Genomic DNA, 22,997 nt, shown 5'->3' with positions numbered 1-22,997 from the left:
GAATTACCTTTTTTTCATCAACTGACCACATTGAAGTGGCAAAAGCTGAGAGGTGGAAAGTGGATGGATACTTTAAAGCAGCAGATTCACTAAATAAGTGAAGCATAAAGCATACAGGTTTCAGTAGATCCAAGGCAGAATTGTGAGCACTTCTACAACCAGTTGATCCTCAAGTGTTTGAAAGGAGTGAATTTGTACTGAAGCTCATAAATACTGTGTGAAAGACTTGTTTACAATCTCTTATTTCCTGGCAATCCCTATGAATTGAGGAACATAAGTAACATTGGGTATAATTTTAAAAATGGATTAATGTTGGCATCAGGATAGGAGGGATTATCTGGAGTCTTAACATGTACAATTTACAATAACAATTTCAGGCTGCTCCTTAACCGTGCACTCTAATTCAAGAGTTTTGGAAAAGTGAAGCTTAAGCTTTGCTCATTGTGGATGAACACTGCTAATGACGTCCAGCATCTGAAAGGTGGCACAAAAGCTGCATGTAGTAGCTATGTCATTTAACAGATACATATCAAACAAAACCGATCTGCCTTCCATTTCCTTAACATCCTGGCTGCATTTAGTATGGTGTGAATTTAACCTTTTTGTTACTAACTGACTAGTTGCCATGTTCCAACCACAAATCTAGGCTTTGAAATAGGTGGCTTTTATAAATATACAAGTAACTAAGTTTGTGGATACTTGCCTGTCTTTAAATGCATTACCAAAAGAATATATATACAAATCCAAATCACTTGTATGAACATCAGATAACCAGCTGAAAAAATATTCCATTAGAGTTTTGTTAATTTATATACAAATGAGCAAAACCCACCCAAGATCAAGGAAACTGAGTGCGATCAAGATTCATATTTGACATCCTCACAAATAACACCAAAGATTTGTGATACAGAAAATTAATTGCACAAGATTCTCAACTACTAATGTCTGCAGCAAGGGAGAATAGCATGTTGATATTGTGTTGAAGATCTCACAGATTTCAGCAGAATAATTTGGAAATGCTCGAGTGTGATATAAAATTCAGCAATCTAATAGGACCAGCCAGCCTTACAGATCTTGCTGGGTTATGTAGGCAGACTGGATGTAATCATCCTTTGGGATGATTATTATGGGCAATGATAACTGCACATCTTGCATCATTCTTGAAGACTGAAGATTTCTCTCATCAGCAGTTCACAACATGTGCTGGAGGAGCTCAGCAGGTAAATGGGGAGAAGATTCTTAGTGCAGAGGGACTTGGGAGTCCTTGTGCAAGACTCCCAGAAGGTTAATTTACAGGTTAAGTCTGTGGTAAAGGCGGCAAATGCAATGCTGGCAATTATTTCACGGGGAAAAGAACACTGGGCCCCATATCTCAGATGTGTTGTCATTGGAGACAGGCCAGAGTAGGTTCACGAGGATGATTCTTAGAATGAACGTGGTAACATATGAGCAGCATTTGGGAGCTTTGGGCCTGCACTCTCTGGAATTTAGAAGAATGCGTGGGGATCTCATTGAAACCTACCCAATGTTGAAAAAAACTAGATAGAGTGGATGTGGAGAGGATGTTTCCTGTGGTGGGGTTATCCAGAACTAGAGGGCACAGCCTCAAAATTGAGGAGCGACCTTTTAGAACAGAGGTAAGGAGGAATTTTTTTTTTAAGCTGGAGAGTAGTGAATCTGTGGAATGCTCTGCCACAAACTGTGGTGGAGGTATATTTAAGATGGATGTTGATCGCTTCCTGGTCAGTAAGAGCATTAAAGGATATGGTGAGAAGGCAGGCGTATGGGGTTGAGTAAGATTCAGGATCAGCCGTGATAGAATGGTAGAGCAGACTCGATGGGCTGAATGGCCTAATTCTGCTCCCATGTCTTATGGTCGGGTAGCATTTATGGATGGGAATGAACACTTGATGTTTCGGCCCGAGACCCTTCATCGGGACTGATAAAGAAGGGAAAAGAAATCCAATTAAAGTGGGGGAAGGGGAGGAAGAAGTACAAGGTGGCAGGGGTAGGTGAAACTGGAAGAGGGTGAGGGATGAAGTATGGAGCTGGGAAGTTAATTGGTGGAAGAGATAAAGGAGTGGAGAAGAGGGTATCTGAAGGAGAGGACACAAGACCATGGAAGAAAGGGAACGTGGAGGAGCACCAGAGGGAGGTGATAGGCAGTTAAGAGAAGGTGTGAGAGGGAAACAAGAATGGGAATAGTGAAGGGTGGGAGGGGGAGAGAAGAATTACTGGAAGTTCGAGAAATTGATGCTCATGCCATCCAGTGGAAGGCTATCCAGACGGAATATAAGGGGTTGCTCCTCCAACCTCATCGTGGCAGTAGAGCAGTGCATGGACTGGCATGTCGGAATGGGAAGTATAACTGAAATTGTTAGCCACTGGGAAATCCTGCTTTTTGGGGCAGGTGGAGTGAAGATGCTCAATGAAGCAGTCTGCAAATCCACGCCAGGTCTCACCAATATATAGGTGGCCACACCAAGAGCATCAGATACAGCAGGTGACCGCAACAAACTTGCAAGGTAAGTGTCACCTCACCTGGGAGGACTGCTTGGGGCCCAGAATATGAGTGAGGGATGTGGTGTAGGGGAAGGTGTTGTACTTGCTGCACTTGCAAGGGTAAGTACCAGGAGAGAGATCAATGGAGAGGGACAAGTGGACAAGGGAGTCCCTTGTCCTGCAGGAAGAAGGGGGAGGGAAAGATGTGCTTGGTGGTAGAATCCCATTGGAGATGGCGGAAGTTATGGAGAATTATATGCTGGATGTGGAGGCTAGTGGGGTGGTAGGTGAGGACAAAAGGAATCCTATCCCTGGTGTGGCAGCGGAAGGATGGGGTAAGGGCAGATGTGCGTGAAATGGAAGAGATGCGGGTGAGAGCAGTGTTGATGGTGAAGGGAGGGAAGCCCCTTTCTTTGGAGGAGGAAGGCATCTCAGTTGTTTCTGGAATGAAAAGCCTCATCCTGAGAGCAGACGAGGCAGAGACGGCAGAACTCGGAAAAGAGAATGGCATTTTTGCCACAGGGTGGGAAAAGGTCTGGTCATGATAACTGAGTCAGTGGGTTAATAAAAGATATTAGTACATAGACAGTGTCCAGAGGTAGACAGAGAAATCAAGCAAGGGGAGGGTTGTAAGAAATTGTCCAAGTAAATTTGAGGGCAGGGTGGAAGTTGGAGGCGATGTTAATGAAACTGATGAGTTCAGCACGGGTGCAGGAAGCAGCACAAATACAGTCGGACCACGTAGCCAATGAAAAGGCAAGCATAGCTGGGATCCATGCGAGTGTCCATGGCTATACCTTGGGCTTGAAGAAAGCGGGAAGAGCTGAAGGAGAAAATGTTGATGGTGAGGACCAATTCTATCAGATGGAGGAGAGTTGTGGTGGAGGGGAACTGGTTTGGTCTGTTGTCCAGAAAGAAGCAGAGAGGCCTTCCTGATGGGGAATAGAGCTTTACAGGGCCTGGACGTGAGATGATTGGGGCCAGGGAATACAAAAGTCATTGAAGAGATGGAGAGCATGTGAAGTGTCACAGATGTAGGTAGGAAGGGACTGAACCAAGGGGGGGGGGGGGGAGAAAAATAGAATTAAGGTATGCAGACTCAAATTCAGAGGGGCAGGACCAGGCAGAAACAATGGGTCTACCTGGTCAGACAAGTTTGTGGATCTTTGCAGAAATAGGAGGTACAGGGTCAGGCAACTATGAGGTTGGTGGCAGTGGATGGGCGATCCAAGGAGTCAAAGATAGTGCGGGAGTCAATGGCCTGATGCTTAGACGGTTCCTGCTTGAGGGATAAGTAAGTATGAGAGTTGCCGTCGGGCCTCAGCAAGGTAGGAGATCAGTCTGCCAGACTACTACAGGACCCCCTTAGTGCGCGTCTAATGGTGAGGTTCAGAATAATGCGGAGAGTGGACAGCTGAGTGTTCAGAGGGAGTGAGGTTTGAACTGGAGAGAGAAATGTTGAAGTCGAGACGGTTGATGTCACATCAGCAGTTAAGAGATTTAAAAAAAAGGAGGAGGGTTGAAAATTACAGAAGGGGGTCATCGGTACAGGCTGGAGAGTTCTTGCCTAAGAAGTAGGCACAGAGACAGAGGCGATGGAAGGAAGAGCTCGGTGGCATGGCCGGTGCAGAACTCACTGAGGAGAGGGGGCAGGGGGACAAAGGTCAGACACTCACAGAGAACAGAAAGCACTGGCTCAGAGAGGGGAAAGTCAGAGTGTCAGAGCAGATGGTCAAAACACAGTAGTGTTAGAGGCAGGGTGAGGGGTGGGTGGAGAGTTGGAGGGGTCAGAGGAGGAATGTGGGTGTTTTGGGAACACAGAGTGGGATGAAGATGGGGCCTTAGAGGACCGGGTTTGGGGGGGGGGGGGGTGGTGACAGAAGCTCAGGAGACCCGGGTTTGGAGTGGACTAATGATGCACGGGACCCAGCGGGGCAGAGAAAGATCTCGGCCTGCGGGAGGAAGCGACCAGCAATGCGATTGGTGAGAAAGTTGGCGGTAGTGAGGTCTGCAGTTTCAAATGCGCCTGTTATCAGTCTTTGTTCACATTACCACCCTGGGGATTGCCAATATACCCAAAAGAATTTATTTTTGAGATTATGTGAATGTTAGTACACTTGCCAACTGATAAGGGCAGGATAAAGTTGTCCTGCTTTGTCTTGTGCAATCAGACTGATTTGAAATGCAAGGAAGTGAACATAAAATCACTTGCAGTCATGGTTACTGTACAGCTGCACAGCTGTAGATTTAATATGGAGGTGAATGCTGAAGAGTCCTATATTTGTACATGTAATATGAAAACCCAACACAAACAATATCTTTTAAAATGAGACTAAGAAATTAGGCACAATTATTCTCTTGAGGTAGGAAGGATTCCATTGTGGTGGGAATGAAAAGGTTAATTCAACATAAATCCATTCACTGCACATTCTAATTTGAACAGTATGATCAACAGTACATTTTATTTCTTGCAATCACTTGAGATTGGAAAGTTAGCTGGAACTGGTTCATGACCCACACATAGAAACAAAGTTGACAATTCAACATGTCAAAAGAGATGACAGTATTATTGAACAAATGGAAGAAAGGCAGCAAAAATTCTCAAACCTCACTGGTTACTCACCTGATCACTCATTGCATCTTCAAACTTGTGATTGAAAAGACACTTGTACACTCGCCCCTCACCACCCTGAATCTATAAAGCCAATGAAAAGGCAGAATTATCAACATCAGTACCATGGTATAGAAAATAGCACTATGTGCAACTTAATGTTGAATACAACTCACAGGGCATTTCCAGAAAGAAACTGAAATTACTCAGCTTAGATTTGGATCCTCAGGTTTCATAATGCCAATTGCTTTTGAACTGTATGAGAATCAAATTACAAGGACATAGTCACACAGGTGATTTAAAACTAAATTCTTCCATGCTAGCCACCTAGATGAAACAGCCAACCTTTCAAATTGAATACCATTAGAGTGTGGTATTTCATCCACCCCATAAAAGGTTTTCTATCAAGAGACTCTATCCAGGGGATGGATCACTGAGATGCTGCTCAAATTAGGTGACCTCGACCAGTGAGCCAAAAACCTAGCTCCTTTTGCATTCCAGTGATTTTTTTGAAATTACAACCTACTTCTACAGTTCTATAGACCTGTGGTGGAGAATATATTGACTGGTTGGATCACAGCTTGGTATGGAAACACCAATGCCCTTGAATGACAAATTCTACAAAAAGAAGTGGATACAGCCCAGTCCATCATGGGTAAAGCACACCCCACCATTGAAAACATCTACATGGGAGCAGTGTCACAGGACAGCAGCATCCATCAGGAACCCCATCACTCAGGTCATGCTCTCTTCTTGATGCTGCCATCAGGAAGATGGTACACGAGCCTCAGAACTCACACCACCAGGTTCAGGAACAGTTATTACCCCTCAACCACCAGTCTCTTGATCCAGTGGTGATAACTTCATTTAGCTTCACTTGCCCCATCACTAAACTATTCCTACAACCTATGGACTTACTTTCAAGGACTTGTCATCTCATGGTCTCAATATTTAATGCTTATTTATTCTTTTTTTTGTACTTGCACACTAGTTGCTTGTCTGCCCTGTTGGTCTTTCATTATATCTATTATGGTTCTTGGATTTACTGAGTATGCCACCAAGAATCTCAGGGTTATAAATGGTGACATGTATGTACTATGAACTTTAACAGTGTCCAAATGATCAGGATTGAAATTCTTTTGATTTTTAAGTAATTAATGGTTTACTGTCATTCATGCTATGCAGTATCACCATGGATTGAGTGCTGCGGATATGACAACTGGTAAATAGTTATGAAGAAGCATTTGCTCATGTTCCAATCAGAAAACCTTGCCACAATTGCCAAAGAAAAATACTGACAGGTCATCACAAGACCAGCCATACCCATTTTCTAAACTTGTTGTGATAGAACAGTTAAGACTTCTTACACAATTGGTGCTTTGCTCCAAAATCAAGAAAATCATCAATACAGAAACCCAGCGATAAAACTACACGAGAAACTGAAGAACTCTGCCATCTCCCAACTACACAACAGTTACAGATTTGTGGATATACAGTGCCATTGTCCAAAGATCTCAATACTTCCATTTATTTTCAGCCCACTTCAATATCTTCAAATTGTAAACCCTTTTTCAGAATCCACTTACCTATCCTAAACCCATATGAAATCATTGAAGATTGAATCAATGCTCTGGCACATTTAAAAACAAAACAAGCTATTTAGATGATGACAAAGCCCATAATGGTGTATAATTACTCGAGGCAGCAAACAACTGAAATTATCTGCAATTCAGGAAAGTAAGCATGCATTTAAAACAATGTCAATAAGGGTGCTTAAAGGGAAGACACTTGTTTACAAAATTTTAGTTCTAAATTAAGATTGGGGTGACCTTTTCTTCTGCAATAGAGGTGAAATAGGATGAGCTGTTTACCATTCATCCTGTAAGATTAGTGTCACTCCAATGGGAAACTTAGAAGCAAAGTTCAATAATACACTGAGAAAAACTTAAAACAGGGTTGGAGCAGTAACAGTCATTCCTGACACATCTAGCAATGGGTCTGTAATGGACCAATGGTGATAATTGCAATAGTTAAACTCATCAATTTTAGAACATTCTCGTGATAAACTTGTGATTCAATTGAAAATGCTACCTCTAGCTGCAACCAGGAACTAGGTTGCACAGAGCTTTTCTCTGACACAGCAGCTAGTCTCTGCACAAATCCGCCAACAATGACATGTATTAGGAAGCTGAGAAGTACCACTTAAAGTTTCCCTATTTTCTCTCATCCTGAAAGATGCCACAGCTTCCAGTGGTCTTTTACACAGGCACTGCAAGAATATGAAAGAATGCATGCAGCCCTTAGAGCAACTATTAGTACCATTGCTCTCTCTCAATTCCATGATGCCACTCACTGGTCGTTAACTGGTCTTTTCCCCTGTTCCAACCCCTATTCTTGCAACTTTCATCTCACACTCTTCATTAAGGTTGTGTTTAAACCTGGCTACTGCTAGATAACGATTTATGTCATTACTTTTACAGTTGATTATTTTATATCAGCAAGTACAATCCCCATTTCCAGAAAAATTGGGATATTTTCCAAAATGCAATAAAAATAAAAATCTGTGATATGTTAATTCACGTGAACCTTTATTTAACTGACGAAAGTATAAAGAAAAGATTTTCAATAGTTTTACTGACCAACTTAATTGTATTTTGTAAACATACACCAATTTAGAATTTGATGGCTGCAACACACTCAACGAAAGTTGGGACAGAGGCATGTTTACCATTGTGTTACATCACCTTTCCTTTTAATAACACTTTTTAATCATTTTGGAACTGAGGATACTAATTCTAGTAGATTTGCAATTGGAAATTTTGTCCATTCTTGCTTGATATAAGACTACAGCTGCTCAACAGTCCGTGGTCTCCGTTGTCTGATTCTCCTCTTCATGATGTGCCATACATTTTCAATAAATAGGAGATAGATCTGGACTGGCAGCAGGCCAGTCAAGCACACGCACTCTGTGTCTACAAAGCCACGCTGTTGTAGCCCGTGCAGAATGTGGTCTGGCATTGTCCTGCTGAAATAAGCATGGACGTCCCGGGAAGAGACGTCGCCTTGATGGCAACATATGTCTCTCTAAAATCCGAATATATGCCTCAGAGTCAATGGTACCTTCACGTACATGCAACTCACCCATGCCGTGGGCACTGGTGCACCCCCATACCATCACAGATGTTGGCTTTTGCACCTTTCGCTCATAACAATCTGGATGGTCGTTTTCATCTTTGGCATCGAGAACTCGATGCCCGTTTTTTCCAAAAACTGGCTGAAATGTGGACTCATCTGACCACAGCACACGGTTCCACAGTCTTTCGGTCCATCTGAGATGAGCTCGGGCCCAGAGAACTCACCGGCGTTACTGCATAGAGTTGATGTATGGCTTCCTCCTTGCGTAATAGTTTCAAGTTGCATTTCTGGACGCAGCAACAGACGGTGCTGAGTGACAATGGTTTTCTGAAGTACTCCTGAGCCCAGGTGGCTATAATTGTCACAGCAGCATGATGGTTTCTTAGACAGTGCCGCCTGAGGGCTCGAAGATCACACACATTCAACAGTGGTTTCCAACCTTGCCCTTTACGCACTGAGATGTCTCTGAATTCTCTGAATCTTTTCACAATATTATGTACTGTAGATGTTGAAAGACCTAAATTCTCTGCAATTTTGTATTGAGAACTGTTCCTTTTGAACTGACTAACAATTCTCTCACAAATTTTGGCACAGAGGGGTGAGCCACGACCAATCCTTGTTTGCAAAGACTGAGCCTTTGATGGCCGCTACTTTTATACCCAGTCATGATACCTCACCTGCTACCAATTAGCCTGCTTAATGTGGAGTCTTCCAAACCGGTGTTACTTGAATATTCTGTGCACTTTTCAATCTTATTTTAACTCTGTCCCAATTTTTGTTGAGTGTGTTGCAGCCATCAAATTCTAAATTTTTGTATATTTTCAAAATACAATTAAGTAGGTCAGTAAAACTATTGAAAATCTTTTCTTTGTACTTTGTACTTTTGTCAGTTAAATAAATAAAGGTTCACATGAATTTGTTTTTATTGCATTTTGGAAAATATCCCAACTTTTCTGGAAATAGGGTTTGTATTAAAAAAAAACATTTGCTGAAAGTGAAAAAAAGATTTCATGCAAAAAGGACAACTAAACTTCCAGTGTCTGTGACATTTCATGAAATAAGTTCCTAAACTGTTTTACACAAACTATATGGTCTGAAAAGAAATAAAATTTCGAATTACTCAGGATCCACCAAATTTGAAGGTAGTTCATGGAGGGTGGAAGATAAATAGGAAAACTGAAAATAATGAACAAAAGACTTACAGAACAGGCATATATAAAAAATATCTTGTGTATTTGTTCAGGACATGCATTCCAGAATTTATCAAGGTAGATTACACTTCTAATAAGAACCATTGAATTAACTTATTACATGTTTATGCTCTTAATCGCTTCAGGTATTGTTCCAATACAGTATATAGAATATTCGTTGAATGGACATTCAATTGTTAGATAAGCTTTGAATTCCACTTGAGTAATAAATTCTTGTGCAATTAAAAAAATTAGAGCTCATAAGGACTTCAGAATCCCAGTTCTAGTCTTCCCACCAAACCATCCACATATTCATTCCATTAAACTGAATCTTGCAAGCAGATTAAAAACATGATTCAACATTTCTATTTCTGTGGACTATAGCACCAATATATTACAGAAAATAAAAACTTACATCTTCACAGAATCGTTCCCGATCATCTCTGCAGGAAAGATACAGGTGCCTGTCAAGGTGGAAGTCATCAGAGGAGAGTTCTGCGACACGGAGGATGGCCTTCTTACAGCTTTCAGAAATCAGCTTTTCATCATTAACCAAAGTCTTTTCCAAACAAGCTACCACCTCCCCCTGTGAATGTACATCCTGTTTTGGAAGAAACAAGTATTATTTAGAACCCTACAAAAATGTAGCCAACAGATAAATGCTCCATATGTCTCTTGGACAGCCAAATTACCCCATCTAGCAAAACATTAGTCCACTGGCCACAACCCATATGGATCTTAATATCACTCACAACTGAATATTTTCCTCCCAATTACCCTTACAAATTTAATAGTAGGATCCGTTAGTCACGTGAGACCATGGATTTGCGCCTTAGAAGGTTTCCAGGGCGCAGGCCTGGGCAAGGTTGTATGGAAGACCGGCAGTTGCCCATGCTGCAAGTCTCCCCTCCGATGTTGTCGAAGGGAGGGGGAATAGGACTTATACTGCTTAGCATCAGTGTCGCAGAGCAATGTGTGGTTAAGTGCCTTGCTCAAGGACACAACACGCTGCCTCAGCTGAGGCATGAACTAGCGACTTTCAGATCACCAGACCGACGCTTTAACCACTTGGCCACGCGCCAACATGCAAATTTAATAGCCCCAGTTAATATTAGTCTGTAATTGCTATGATTTGACAAATTTACAAAATGAATATCCCAGAAAAAAATAGAACCAAATCATAAAAGGGCCAACACAATACCCAGTGCTTGGGAAAACAGACAAGACGGACAAACCGCTTAAACCATAGAGAAAGATGGTGGTCATGAAATTAAAATTTTGGGGCAAATGAACTAAGAAGCATTTGAAGCATTTCCTGCTTTTATTTTAATAATTTACTTAGAATTATAGTTTTTCTGAGTTCCACAAATAGTAAAGGTCTACAGACATTAAAGTTATTAGCTTAAACAAGACAGATGTTAAAAAGGGAAAAAATTGTCTTTTCATAAATTCAAATAATGTCAACTGAGACCTACTGATTGCAATTCTGAATTGATTTCAGAACTTTGATAATGTGTCCTCTGAAAGCCTACTATGCAGGAAATATCCACTGTTACTTTAGCTCAAGTTCAAGGCTTCTAAGCTTGAATAGCAGTGGGGAGTTATATCAGAACTAGGAGGGCACAAGTGAGTGCTACCTCACAGACAGAAAAATCAGTTTTGTAAATGGGCGGTAATCTAGAAAAGCATGAAGTAAAAGTAAGTGCAGAAGCCTTTGGAATAAGTGGCACTCTCAATCTGTACTCAAGAGTTGTAGAATGTTCTCAGGTTACAACACTTCAAAGTGGAACCTAGAATGTGATATTAATTATGTGATATTGGGACTGCCCAATGGAGAGTAGTAGAGTATAGAAATGTAACCATCCTTGCAGATTTAATAGTTGGAAAACTATCAATGTGTTGTTTCCCTGGGGCAAGGTAGGTTTGAACAGTGGCCAATCACAATACAGCACTGAGAGGAGAGGTGACTCACACAGGTTAGCGAGTGTGCATTATGAAACAGCGCTTCACATAAGTTTCAGCTTTTGAACAGCAGCCAGTCTGAGATCAGGATTCATTAGCAAGGCAAATGAAAATAAGGCAGGGGCAAGCAGAGCGGCCATTTGAGCCTTTGGCTTTTCAAGACTTCAGCGAGGAGAGGCTTGAGTGAGAGAAGGCAAAAAGCTGAAGGTAGATTTTTTTCAGCATATTCATTGTTTCCTTCTTTATAATTGCACAGTTAGAGCAGTAGGAATGCCAGCCAGGATAGTGTAATGCTCCTCTTACAGGATGTCGGAAGACAGAGAACCCTCCAGTGTTCATAACTACTTCACTTGCAAGAAATGCAACCAGTTGCAGCTTCCAGGACTCTGCATTAAGGATTTAGAACTGGATGAACTCCAGATCATTTGGGAGGTTGAGGGGGTGATAGACAGGACATGTATTGAGGTAGTTACGCCCAAAGTGCAGGACATAGGAAACTGGGTGACAGTCAGGAGGGTGAAAGGGGGTTAAACAGCCAGCGCAGAGCACTCCTGTGGCCATCTCCCTCAACAACAGGTATACCACTTTAGATACTGTTTAGGGGTGGAGGGTGGGGTAGAAATGATCTAGCAGAGGAAGGCCACAGCGATCAGGTCTCCGGCACTGGGTCTGGCACTGTGACTTAGAGGGAAAGAGGAAGAAGAGGCAAGCTGTAATGATAGAAGATTCGTTAGTGAGAGGAATGGAAAGGAGGTTCTGTAGACGAGAACGAGATTCCTGGATGGTAAATTGCTTCCTGGGTGCCAGAATCCAGTACATCTTGGATCAAGTCCTCAGTATTCTTAAGCAGGAGAGTGGGCAGCCAGAGGTTATAGCCTATATAGGTACCAATGACATAGGCAGGAAAAGGAATGAGGTTCTGCAAAGTGAGTTCAGGGAATTAAGTGCTAAGTTAAAGGACATGACCCCCAGGATTGTGATCTCAAGATTGCTACCCGTGCAACATGCTATTAAGGCCAGAAATAGACTTTTGGATCATTGAGCTCTCTTTCAGGGAAGGTGGGACCTGTACAAAAGAGACGGTTTGCATCTAAACTGGAGGGGGACTAATATCCTAGAGCAAAGGCTTGCTAGTACTGCACGGCGGGGGGCAGTGCAATAGAGTTGCAAGGGGCTAGGAACCAGAGTGCCAGAACAGATAGTGGAGTGGTTCAAATTCAAGAATCAAAGTAATGAGCATGGTGGGACTAATTTTCTCTGAGTTCCATATATTTCAATGCAAGAAATATTGTAGGAAAGGCAGACGAGTTCAGGACATGGAGCAACACACGGAATTATGATACTATAGCCAATAGTATGGGGTGGTTGGGTCCTGTCTAAATATCAGGAAATGCCAATAACGATTATATTGCTTCTACCACCCAAGACAACTCCACCTTCACGTATTACTTAGGTCCGCGTGCACCCTGTCTCGCTGCAGAAGCTCTGTCTATGGCGAGTGTTTGGCACCAGAAAAATAACCAGACCAATGGTGGTGGTGTCACTTAAAATCACTGAAGTCTTCGGCAGCAGGGAGATGGATTCCAAGCTATGGTGGAGGATTGTCTTTGTACAACAGCAGCAAAGGCTGGGTGACGTCTAGTGTATGATTCCCAATTGGGAACACCAATAGAGGTCAAATGCTCCAGTTAGATGAGCACTGTGGCAACAGAAGGCAACCGCAAGCCACTGTTGAAATTTCTGCCTAGTCATGGAAAGACACAAAATAAGGAAACCAGACAACAGCGTGAATGGGTTGATTCTAATCAACGGAACAACACCTCGCTCGGTAGGGGAGTCATGGGCTGCAGGTGACACCAGACCGTCATCCAGAGACTGTAAGCAATAGGGAAAGGCTAAGGGTAGCAACATGGAACATCCGTACACTTTACCAGAAAGGAAAATTGGACAACACATTAAATGAAATGAAAAGGTTGGAAGTTGATATCTGTCAGAAATTAGACAGTGGCAAATTCACTCAGAGTAGCTCTCTGATCATGTATTCTGGAGGTCAACAGCATATGTATGGAGTTGGAATTATCTTAAACAAACATCAAAAAGGCTTATGGGATATTGGACGATATCCAACCAGCTGCTTTTAGTTAAATTAAGGGGTAACCCTTTTAACATTAGCATAATCCAAGCCTATGCGCCAACAAATGGTGCAGGCGAAGAAGAGAGCAACAAGTTTTACGAAAATCTCGACAGTGCTTATGAGCAATATAAATCTCAGGATCTAAAACAAGTCATGGGAGATATTAACTCCAAAGTTGGACAGGAAAGGGTTGATAACATCATAGGACCTTTTGGATTGGGGAGAAAAATGAAAATGGAGAAAGGAAATGGAGAAAGGTTTACTGATTGGTGTGTCAGAAACAACCAAGTGATCACCAATACTTGGTTTAAAAACCATCCACGTAGATTGTGTACTTGGATTAGCACTGGTGATAGAACAAGGAATCAAATAGATTTCATTACCATCAATGAATGCTTTAGAAATAATATCACAAATTCTAAATCCTACCATTAAAAACAAAATTAAAGAAACTGAAACATGGAAAAAAGAGAAAGGAGTATATGTTGGGAGAACTTAAAAATGATAGCATTCTGAAGCAACAATTCAAAATAGCTATAGAAGAACACCTCAACAAAAACGAAACACCTATTTGGGACAGATTTAAATATGCAATCAGCAGAGGAGATAATCCCAGTACAAGAAATCCAACACACCAACAAGGGGTGGATTACCCAAGAAATTTTAGATCTGATGGAACAAAGAAGGTTAGTGAAGAATAATGAAGTGCAATACAGAGAGCTAGACAGACAGACCAGACAATTGTTCAACATTGCAAAGGAAGAATGGCTGAATCAAAAATGCAATGAAGTAGAAGGCCATATTAATAACAGCAAAGAAATGCACAAGAAAATTAAGGAAATTACTGAATTAAGAAAACCTCCTCTGCAGGATACATAAGATCAGCAGACAGATCCAGTATGTGAGAGGTGGATTCAGTATATAGAGCAGCTTTTTGAAGATAATAGAGGGGAACCCCCAGATATTAAACACCCTAATTCTGGCCCACCTATTACCAAAGAAGAAATAACTAGAGCAATGTAAAGCATGAAACATGGTAAAGCCACTGAACCTGATGAAAATTCAGTAGAAATGATACAAGCCCTAGAAGATCTGGGCATAGATATTCTTTTTGAACTGTTTAATGGCATATATGAGTCTGGTGTATTGCCTGACAATCTCTTGAAATCAGTATTTATAACTCTGTCAAAAATTCCTGGAACTATTGACTGCAAAAATTATAGAACAATTATAGACCCAGTCTTATGAGTCACATAATAAAGATTTTGTTGAGAATTGTTCTGAGTCGAATTAAAAATAAGTTAAGACCAGAAACTTCTAAACTGCAATATGGGTTTATTGAGGATAGAGGAACTAGGAACGCAATTTTCATACTACGAATGCTTTCAGAAAGTGCAATTGAATATCAAGATGATGTCTTTTTATGTTCTATTGATTTCACTAAAGCATTCGACAAAGTGCAACATGAAAAATTATTTCAAATTCTCGCTAAACTAAACGTAAGATTGAAGGGACCAATGCTTCAAAATTTATATTGGAATCAAATGGCGGCAATAAAAATTGATGGTAATATAAGCAGTTGGACTAAAATTCAAAGATGAGTTAGAAAGGGATGCGTTGCCTAACCGGAATTATTTAATATCTATAGCAAAATGATTCTCAGAGAAATAGAAGACCTAGATGGGATAAAAATTGGAGGTGTTAACATCAACAACGTAAGATATGCAGACGATACCACTCTAATAGCAAGTGCTGCAGAAGACCTACAAATTCTCCTAGACAAAGTACTACAAACAAGTGCAGATTTTGGTCTAACCATCGGGGGGGGGGGGGGAGGAGGAGGAGACTTCATTGCAGGAGGGGCAGGACTGGCAGCTCAATATTCCAGGGTTCCGTTGTTTTAGGCATGATAGAGTGGGAGAGATTAAAGGGGAAGGGGTAGTGTTATTGGTCAGGGAAAATGTCAAAGCAGTGTTCAGTCAGGACAGGCTGAAGAACTCATCTTTTGAGGTTTTATGGGTAGAACTGAGGAATAAGAAAGGGATGACCACATTAATAGGTCTATATTATACAAACATTTGTAGACTACCCAACAGTCAGTGGGATTTAGAGAACAAATTTGTAGAGATATTGCGGACCATTGCAAGAAGCATAAGGTTATGATAGAGGTGAGTTCAACTTTCCACATAGTGACTGGGACTCCCATACTGTAATAGAACTAGATGAGATAGACTGTGTTCAGGAAAGTTTCCTTAATCAGCACATGGAAGTCCCAATGAGAGAGTGTATAATACTTGACCTCCTATTAGGGAATGAGACAGGGTAGGTGACAGAAGCTTGTGTATGGGAAAACTTTGCATCTAGTGATCACAATGCCATTACTTTCAAGATATTTGTGGAAAAGAATAGGTCTGGTCCTTGGATTGAAATTTTAAATTGGAGAAAGGTAAATTTTTATAGTATCAGAAAGAATCTGGCAAGTGTGGATAGGGAAAGGCTGTTTTCTGGCGAAGGTGTGTTTGGTAAGTGGGAGGCCTTCAAAAGTGAAATTTTGAGAGTACAAATTTGCATGTGCCTGTCAGAATAAAAAGCAAATGTTTAGGGAACTTTGGTTTAAGAGATATTGAGGCCCTGGTTAAAGGGACAGAAAAGGAGGCACGTAGCAGGTATAGGCAGGTCTGAACACGAGGTACTTGAGGAGTATAAGAAATGCAAGAGAACAGTTAAGAAAGAAATCAGGAAGGCTGAAAGATGGCATGAGGTTGCTTTTATCAGAACAGGTGAAGGAGAATCTGAAGGGCTTCTACAGATACATTGCGAGCAAAAGGAGCAAGAGACAAAATTAGGCCACTGGAAGGTCAGAATGGTAATCTATGCATGGAGCCAAAAGTATGGGGGAGATCTTAAGTGGATTTTTTGCATCTCTATTTACTCAAGAGACAGATACAGAATCTACAGAAGTGAGGCAAAGCAGCACTGAGGTCATGGACCCTATACAGATTAGAGGAGGAGGTGTTTGCTGTCTTGAGAAAAATTAGGGCAGACAAATCCCTAGGTCCTGACCAAGTGTTCTCTTGGATGCTGAGCAAGACAAGTGCAGAAACTGCAGTGGCCCTTGTAGAGATATCTTAAACATCCTTAGCTATGGGGGTAAGGTGCTGGAGGATTGGAGGATAGCTAATGTTTTTCTGCTGTTCAAGAAAGGCTCTAAAATAAACCAGGAAAGTGGAGGCTGATGAGCCTATAGGTGGGGAAAGTTATTGGAAGGTATTCTAAGAGACCGAATAAATTGACAGGGATTGATTAGGGATAGCCAGCATGGCTTTGTGCATGATAGGTTGAATCTAACCAACCTTATAGTTTTTCGAGGAAGTTACCAGGAAAGTTGATAAAGGCAAGGTAGTGGGTGTTGTCTACACAGACTTCAGCAAGGCAACTCACAAAGTTCCGCACGGGAGGTTGGTCAAAGTTCAGTCGCCTGGCATTCCAAATTGAAGTTGTAAATTGGATTAAATATTGGCTTTGTGGGAGAAGCCAGAGAGTGGTAGTGGATGGTTGCCTCTGCGATAATCTGGTTAACTGGATCTGCAAATTTGTGGATGGCATCAAGACTGGGAGTGTAGTAGACAGCTAGGAAGATATCAAAGCTTGCTATGGGATCTGGACTAGCTGGAAAAGTGAGTTGAAAATAGCAGACAGAATTTAATGCAGGCAAGTGTGAGGTGTTGCACTTCAGGAAGACCAACCAAGGTAGGTCTTGCACAGTGAGCACTAGGGTACTGAGGAGTACAGGTCCATAACTCATTGCAAGTGGCGTCACAGACAGGGTCAAAAAGAAAGCTTTTGGCACACTGGGCTTCACAGACACTGAGTACAGGAGTTAGCAAGTTATGCTGAAGTTGTACAAGACATTAGTGAGGCCTAATTAGGAGTATTGCTTGCAGCTTTGGTCACCTACCTATAGGAAAAATATAATTAAGATTGATAAAGCACAGAGAAAATTTACAAGTATGTTGTCAGGCAGGGGACCCTGAGTTATATGGAAAGATTGAACAGGTTAGAACTTTATTCCTGGAACATAAATGATTAAGGGGAGAGTTGATAAAGGTATACACAATTATGAGGGGCAAAGAAAGGGTAAATACAAGCAGGCTTTTTCCACTGAGGTTGGATGAGACTACTAGAGATCATGGGTTAAGAGTAAAAGGTGAAATGTTTAAGGGGAACACAAAGGGAAACTTCTTCAATCAGAGGGTGGTGAGAGTGTGGAAGTAGTGGATGTGATTTCGATTTTGATTTCAAAGCTTAAGGGAAGTTTGGATAGGTACATGGGTGGGAGGGATAGAGAGGGCTATGGTCTGGATGCAGGTCAATGGGACTAGGCAGTATAATGAGTAGATGAGTCTAAGGGCCTGTTTTTGTGCTGTAGTTTTCAATGACTGTGATTATAATAGCATGAAGACACTGTAGTAAATCCTACAGGAGAAGGGCATGAGCCAGATATTGGTACCACCAACACTGGGAAAGTCTGAATAGAGATCTCAAAGTCAGACTGACGGCAAATAGGGACAAAATTCTCAAGAACTGCAAAGTGTGAATCCTGGACTACTCTCAATGCTACACGAGTAAAAGAAGAAATTGCAAATAATGGAGGATCTAAGAATGGCTCACTGTACAAACAAGAGAGAGCATTTGTGATTTGTGGGACATTGGGGCCAGTTCTGAGACAGGTGATAATTATAAAAACAGGTGGTTTATACCATGGCTCTGAGATTCACTGGTGTGATTTCAGACCTTCTAAACAAATTGGAAGTGGGCTGGGTATCACCACATGGAACGTAAAGATGCATAAAGGAATGACAAAGTTGAATAACAATGGAGGGAGGCCATCAGGAATAGTCATAGTCATACTTTATTAATCCTGGGGGAAATTAGTTTTCGTTACAGTTGCTCCATAAATAATAAATAGTAATAGAACCATAAATAGTTAAATAGTAATATGTAAATTATGCCAGTAAATTATGAAATAAGTCCAGGACCAGCCTATTGGCTCAGGATGTCTGACCCTCCAAGGGAGGAGTTGTAAAGTTTGATGGCCACAGGCAGGAATGACTTCCTATGACACTCAGTGCTGCATCTTGGTGGAATGAGTCTCTGGCTGAATGTACTCCTGTGCCCACCCAGTACATTATGTAGTGGATGGGAGACATTGACCAAGATGGCATGCAACTTAGACAGCATCCTCTTCTCAGACACCACTGTGAGAGTCCAGTTCCATCCCCACAACATCACTGGCCTTACGAATGAGTTTGTTGATTCTGTTGGTGTCTGCCACCCTCAGCCTGCTGCCCCAGCACACAACAGCAAACATGATAGCACTGGCCACCACAGACTCGTAGAACATCCTTGTAAATACAAATATTTACTGAGACAGGATTTAGAAAAGGATCATCAGCTTCTAAAGGGTATAAGTGCAAAAGGAAAGCAGTGAAATTATACTTTGCAAATCTCTGGTTAAGCAGCAGCTGAAGTACACAGTTCAGTTTTGATAACTACAAATTTGAATGAAAAGTTGCTGAGATTTACAAAAATGATTGCAAGGGTGAGGAAATTTAGGTAAAGGTTACGTGACGAATCTGAAGTTGTTCTCCAAAAGGAGGTTGTGCAAAGATGACAATTTATGACAAGGTAGATAAAGCAAAGCTATTCTCAAACTTTTTAAGAATACAGGATTAATGAAAGAACTTACGGCCCTACAGGAAAAGAGCATGGGAATGGGGTTGATTGAACTGCTCTGCAGAACTGCAGAAACTTGACTGCCTAAATGTCCTCCTGCTGAGCTACAAAGATAATGACTACTTTGGGTAGAAGTACATGTGCAGTGGGGGCAACAGTAGTAGCTAGGATGTCAAATTCAGCAGTAGGCCAAATCCATCCTCAGCATTGATTAGTTTGATATAAAGGGAAATTTGCACCTTGAGAATGTTTGCAAGTTTTAAATTGACAACACATTCAATAAGACCATAAGACATTGGAGCAGAATTAGGCTATTTGGCCCACAGAGTCTGCTCCACCATTCAATCACGGCTGATCCATTTTTGCCCTTCTCAGCCCCAGTCCCCACCCTTCTCCCAATAATCTTTGATGCCGTGGCCCATCAAGAACCTATCAATCTCCGCATTAAATACATCGAATGACCTAGCTGCCTACGGTAACAAATTCCACAAATTTTCCACCCTCTGGCTAAAGAAATTTCTCTGCTTCTGTTTTAAATGGGCACCCCCCATCCTGAGGCTGTGGGCTCTTGTCCTAAACTCTCCAACCATGGGAAATATCCTTTCCACATCTACTCTGTCTAGGCCAGTCTTGCCTATGCAAAATCTGGTCAGCATGAAACATACCTGCATACACCAACATCCTCAACTAACCAGTATATATAGAGGTTATTAATATAAATCTGGTGAAAATGGTGAAAAGCGATCAAAAAAATTAGAGCTCCCACTCTGCACCTGGAAATAGAAACTGATTACATTGAAGATCTATTTAGACCTGTAGCCATTATACTGTGTTGTGACACTTTATTCATCAACTATCTCGACAAAGATACAAGACATACATATGAAGTTATAAAAAGAACAATGTTACTTCTCTTACCCCTTCTCCTCTCCTGCCTATCACCCTCCTCTGGTGCCCTACCTCCTCCTCCATCTCCTATGGTCCACTTTCCTCTCTTTATCAGATTCCTTCTTCTTCAGCCCATTACCTTTTCCCATCTAACACCTCCCAGCTTCTCACTTCATTCCCCCTTCCTCCTCCACCCACCTGGCTTCACCTATCACCTTCCAGCTTGTTCTCTTTCCCCTCTCCCCACCACCTTTTCCTGGCTTCCTCTCCCTTCCCTTCCAGCCTTGAAGGGTTGCGACTCCAAATATCGACTCTCCTCTTTCTCTCTATAGATGCTGCCTGATGTACTGAGTTCCTCCAGCATTTTGTGTGTGTTACTCAGGACTTCCAGCATCTACAGAATCTCGTGTTTGTGAACAATATCGAATAATTAAATAGACTGCAATATTCTCCAACAATAAGCTTTGTACAAATGTATACAGAGATGCAATCAACATTCTAGGCAAGATCATACAGACAAAATACTAGAGGAACTCAGCCGGTCGGGCAGCATCTATGGAAATTAATAGTCGATGCTACAGGTATAAGAGGAAGTGTTTGAGTGGGCAAAGGAGGGCCTATGAAAAAAGGTGAAAGTTCGAGGACTTCCGGGTCATCAAGGGAATGGCGGCGTAAGGAAAAGGTCTCTCGACAAAAAAGGTAAACTGCCCCAAAATCGAATTTAGACAAATACTTAATATTGCATAACTATATTAATAAAAGGGGCAAGGATGATGTCTAAGAACAAGAATAAAAAGTCCGCTTCGAAGGCTGATAAACATAAAGAGATGCAGCAAGGCGAAGGGCCTAGCTCTCCCACTGCAAGCCAGGACGGAGGTAATGAGGGGGAATCGGTGACTCTGTCTTTGATTCTCGGAGAGATTCACGAGTTCCGACAAAATAACAGCAAACAGCTGGAAGATATTAAAGGAGAAATAGTAAAAACTAACTCGCGGATAGATGAAGCCGAAGCGAGGATTGTTGGAATTGAAGAGAAGCTACAAAATGCCGAGGAAGTGATAGCAGAAATGCTGAAGCTACAAGACCAACTCCAGTGGAAACTAATAGATCAAGAAGGCCGTTCGAGAAGGGAAAATGTGAGGATCTACGGAGTTCCCGAAGGAACCGAAGGTAAACCCGGATTGATGATTCCCTTCGTGGAGAAGCTGCTTAGAGAGAACCTTAATATACCGGCCGCAAAAGACCTACAGATAGAAAGGGCTCACCGCGCGTTGGCACCACAGCCTCCGGCAGGCACCCAGCCCAGATCGATTCTGATCAGATTTCTCAGTTACAGAACGAAGGAAGAGGTGCTTAAAAGAGCATGGCAAAAGAAGGGTTTCATGTGGAACAACTGTAAAATCAGTTTAGACCACGACTATGCACCGGGGATTCTTGCCAGACGGAAGGAATATACGGAAACACGGAGAGTCCTGAAGGAAAACAACATCAGATTCCAGACCCTGTACCCAGCTCGGCTGAGAGTCTTTTACAACGAAGGAACAAAAACTTACGCTACGGTGGAGGAGGCAACGTCGGACCTGGCGGACCAGGGACTACCTATTAAAGTTATCACCCAACCGGAGTCGCTACTGGAGAGGATTCGGCAGAAGTCGTGGCAGTTAGTGGGGCGAGGACGCTCCACTCGAACCAGAGTGTCAAACTACAAGGAAAAGCTGCAAATATTCAGACGCGAATGTACAGAGAATACAGATTAATTAAGAGAAATGACTGAAAAGAGGAAATCGGACTTAAAAGTAAAATGAAAACTGGTAACTGAAAATAATCTAGGCGGAATAACTTGAATGATAGCAATATGGTCGAGACATAAATAGGAGAAAATTCTCTATGATTATTCGAACTGCTGAGGGCCCTCTAACACAGGGTGAAGATAGAGGTTATCCCTCTGAACTGAGGCGGGTCGGTGCTCAGGCCTCACTGTGGGAAGTCGGGGAAAATTTTCAAATGTTATACGTTCAGAAATGTCTAGGGTGTGGGTATATGTCTTGGTTTACTGTTGAGAAGGGATTGCTTACTGTTTGGTTAGAAAAGGAGAGTGCTTTTTTTCTACTAGAGAAAAATGCAAACTGAATTGGTAAAAATAATTTCCTATAATGTTAATGGGGTTTTGAATCCAATTAAAAGAAATAAGATTATGTCTAAATTGAAAAAAGAGAGGGCACAAATAGCTTTCCTCCAGAAAACACATATGAGCCAATCTGAACATGGAAAATTAAAAAGAATGGGCTTTAAGCATGTATTTTATTCATCATATAAATTGAGTCACAAAAGAGGGGTAGCTACTTTAATATCAAGTACTCTTAATTATGAACATATTTCAGAGACTAGAGACAAAGAAGGACGGTTTGTAACAATCACAGGAAGAATAGAACGTACAGAAATAACATTGCTGAATGTTTATGCTCCTCCAGGTAGTGAATGGTCATTTTATAGACACATTTTTGACCTAATGGTCAGTTCTCGAGGGGTAGTAATTTGTGGAGGGGATTTTAATATTAGATTAAATCCTATATTAGATTCTTCAAGAATAGTTACTCAGAATAAACCTCTGACTCGGAAAGTGAATTCATTGATGGATGAGTTGGGAATTATAGATGTCTGGAGGGAATTACACCCTACTAGTAAAGATTATACATATTACTCTTTCCCTCATTCAGCCTATTCAAGGATTGACTATTTCTTTATCTTTAATACAGATAGACTCAGGATAAAAAACTGTAATATTGCAACAATTGATCTGTCGGATCATAGCCCAGTCTCTATGTCTCTAATCCTGGAA

The 22,997-nt window shown here is 41.6% G+C and overlaps 1 protein-coding gene across 1 annotated transcript in view; it reads right to left on the bottom strand.

Annotated features, from left to right (window-relative positions):
• glg1a (golgi glycoprotein 1a) overlaps positions 1-22,997 on the bottom strand; it is a 171,948-nt gene that overhangs the window by 72,821 nt on the left and 76,130 nt on the right. The window contains exons 5-6 of the mRNA XM_063066699.1: positions 9,854-10,039; positions 5,126-5,197 (exon numbers count right to left, since the gene is read on the bottom strand). Coding sequence (XP_062922769.1) covers positions 5,126-5,197; positions 9,854-10,039 — 258 coding nt within the window. The remainder of the gene's footprint in view (positions 1-5,125; positions 5,198-9,853; positions 10,040-22,997) is intronic.

This window comes from Mobula hypostoma, chromosome 14 (assembly GCF_963921235.1).
Source record: "Mobula hypostoma chromosome 14, sMobHyp1.1, whole genome shotgun sequence".
NCBI lineage: Eukaryota > Metazoa > Chordata > Chondrichthyes > Myliobatiformes > Myliobatidae > Mobula > Mobula hypostoma.
Note: the sequence above shows the minus strand (reverse complement) of the source record. Positions and strands in the feature narration are given on the sequence as shown.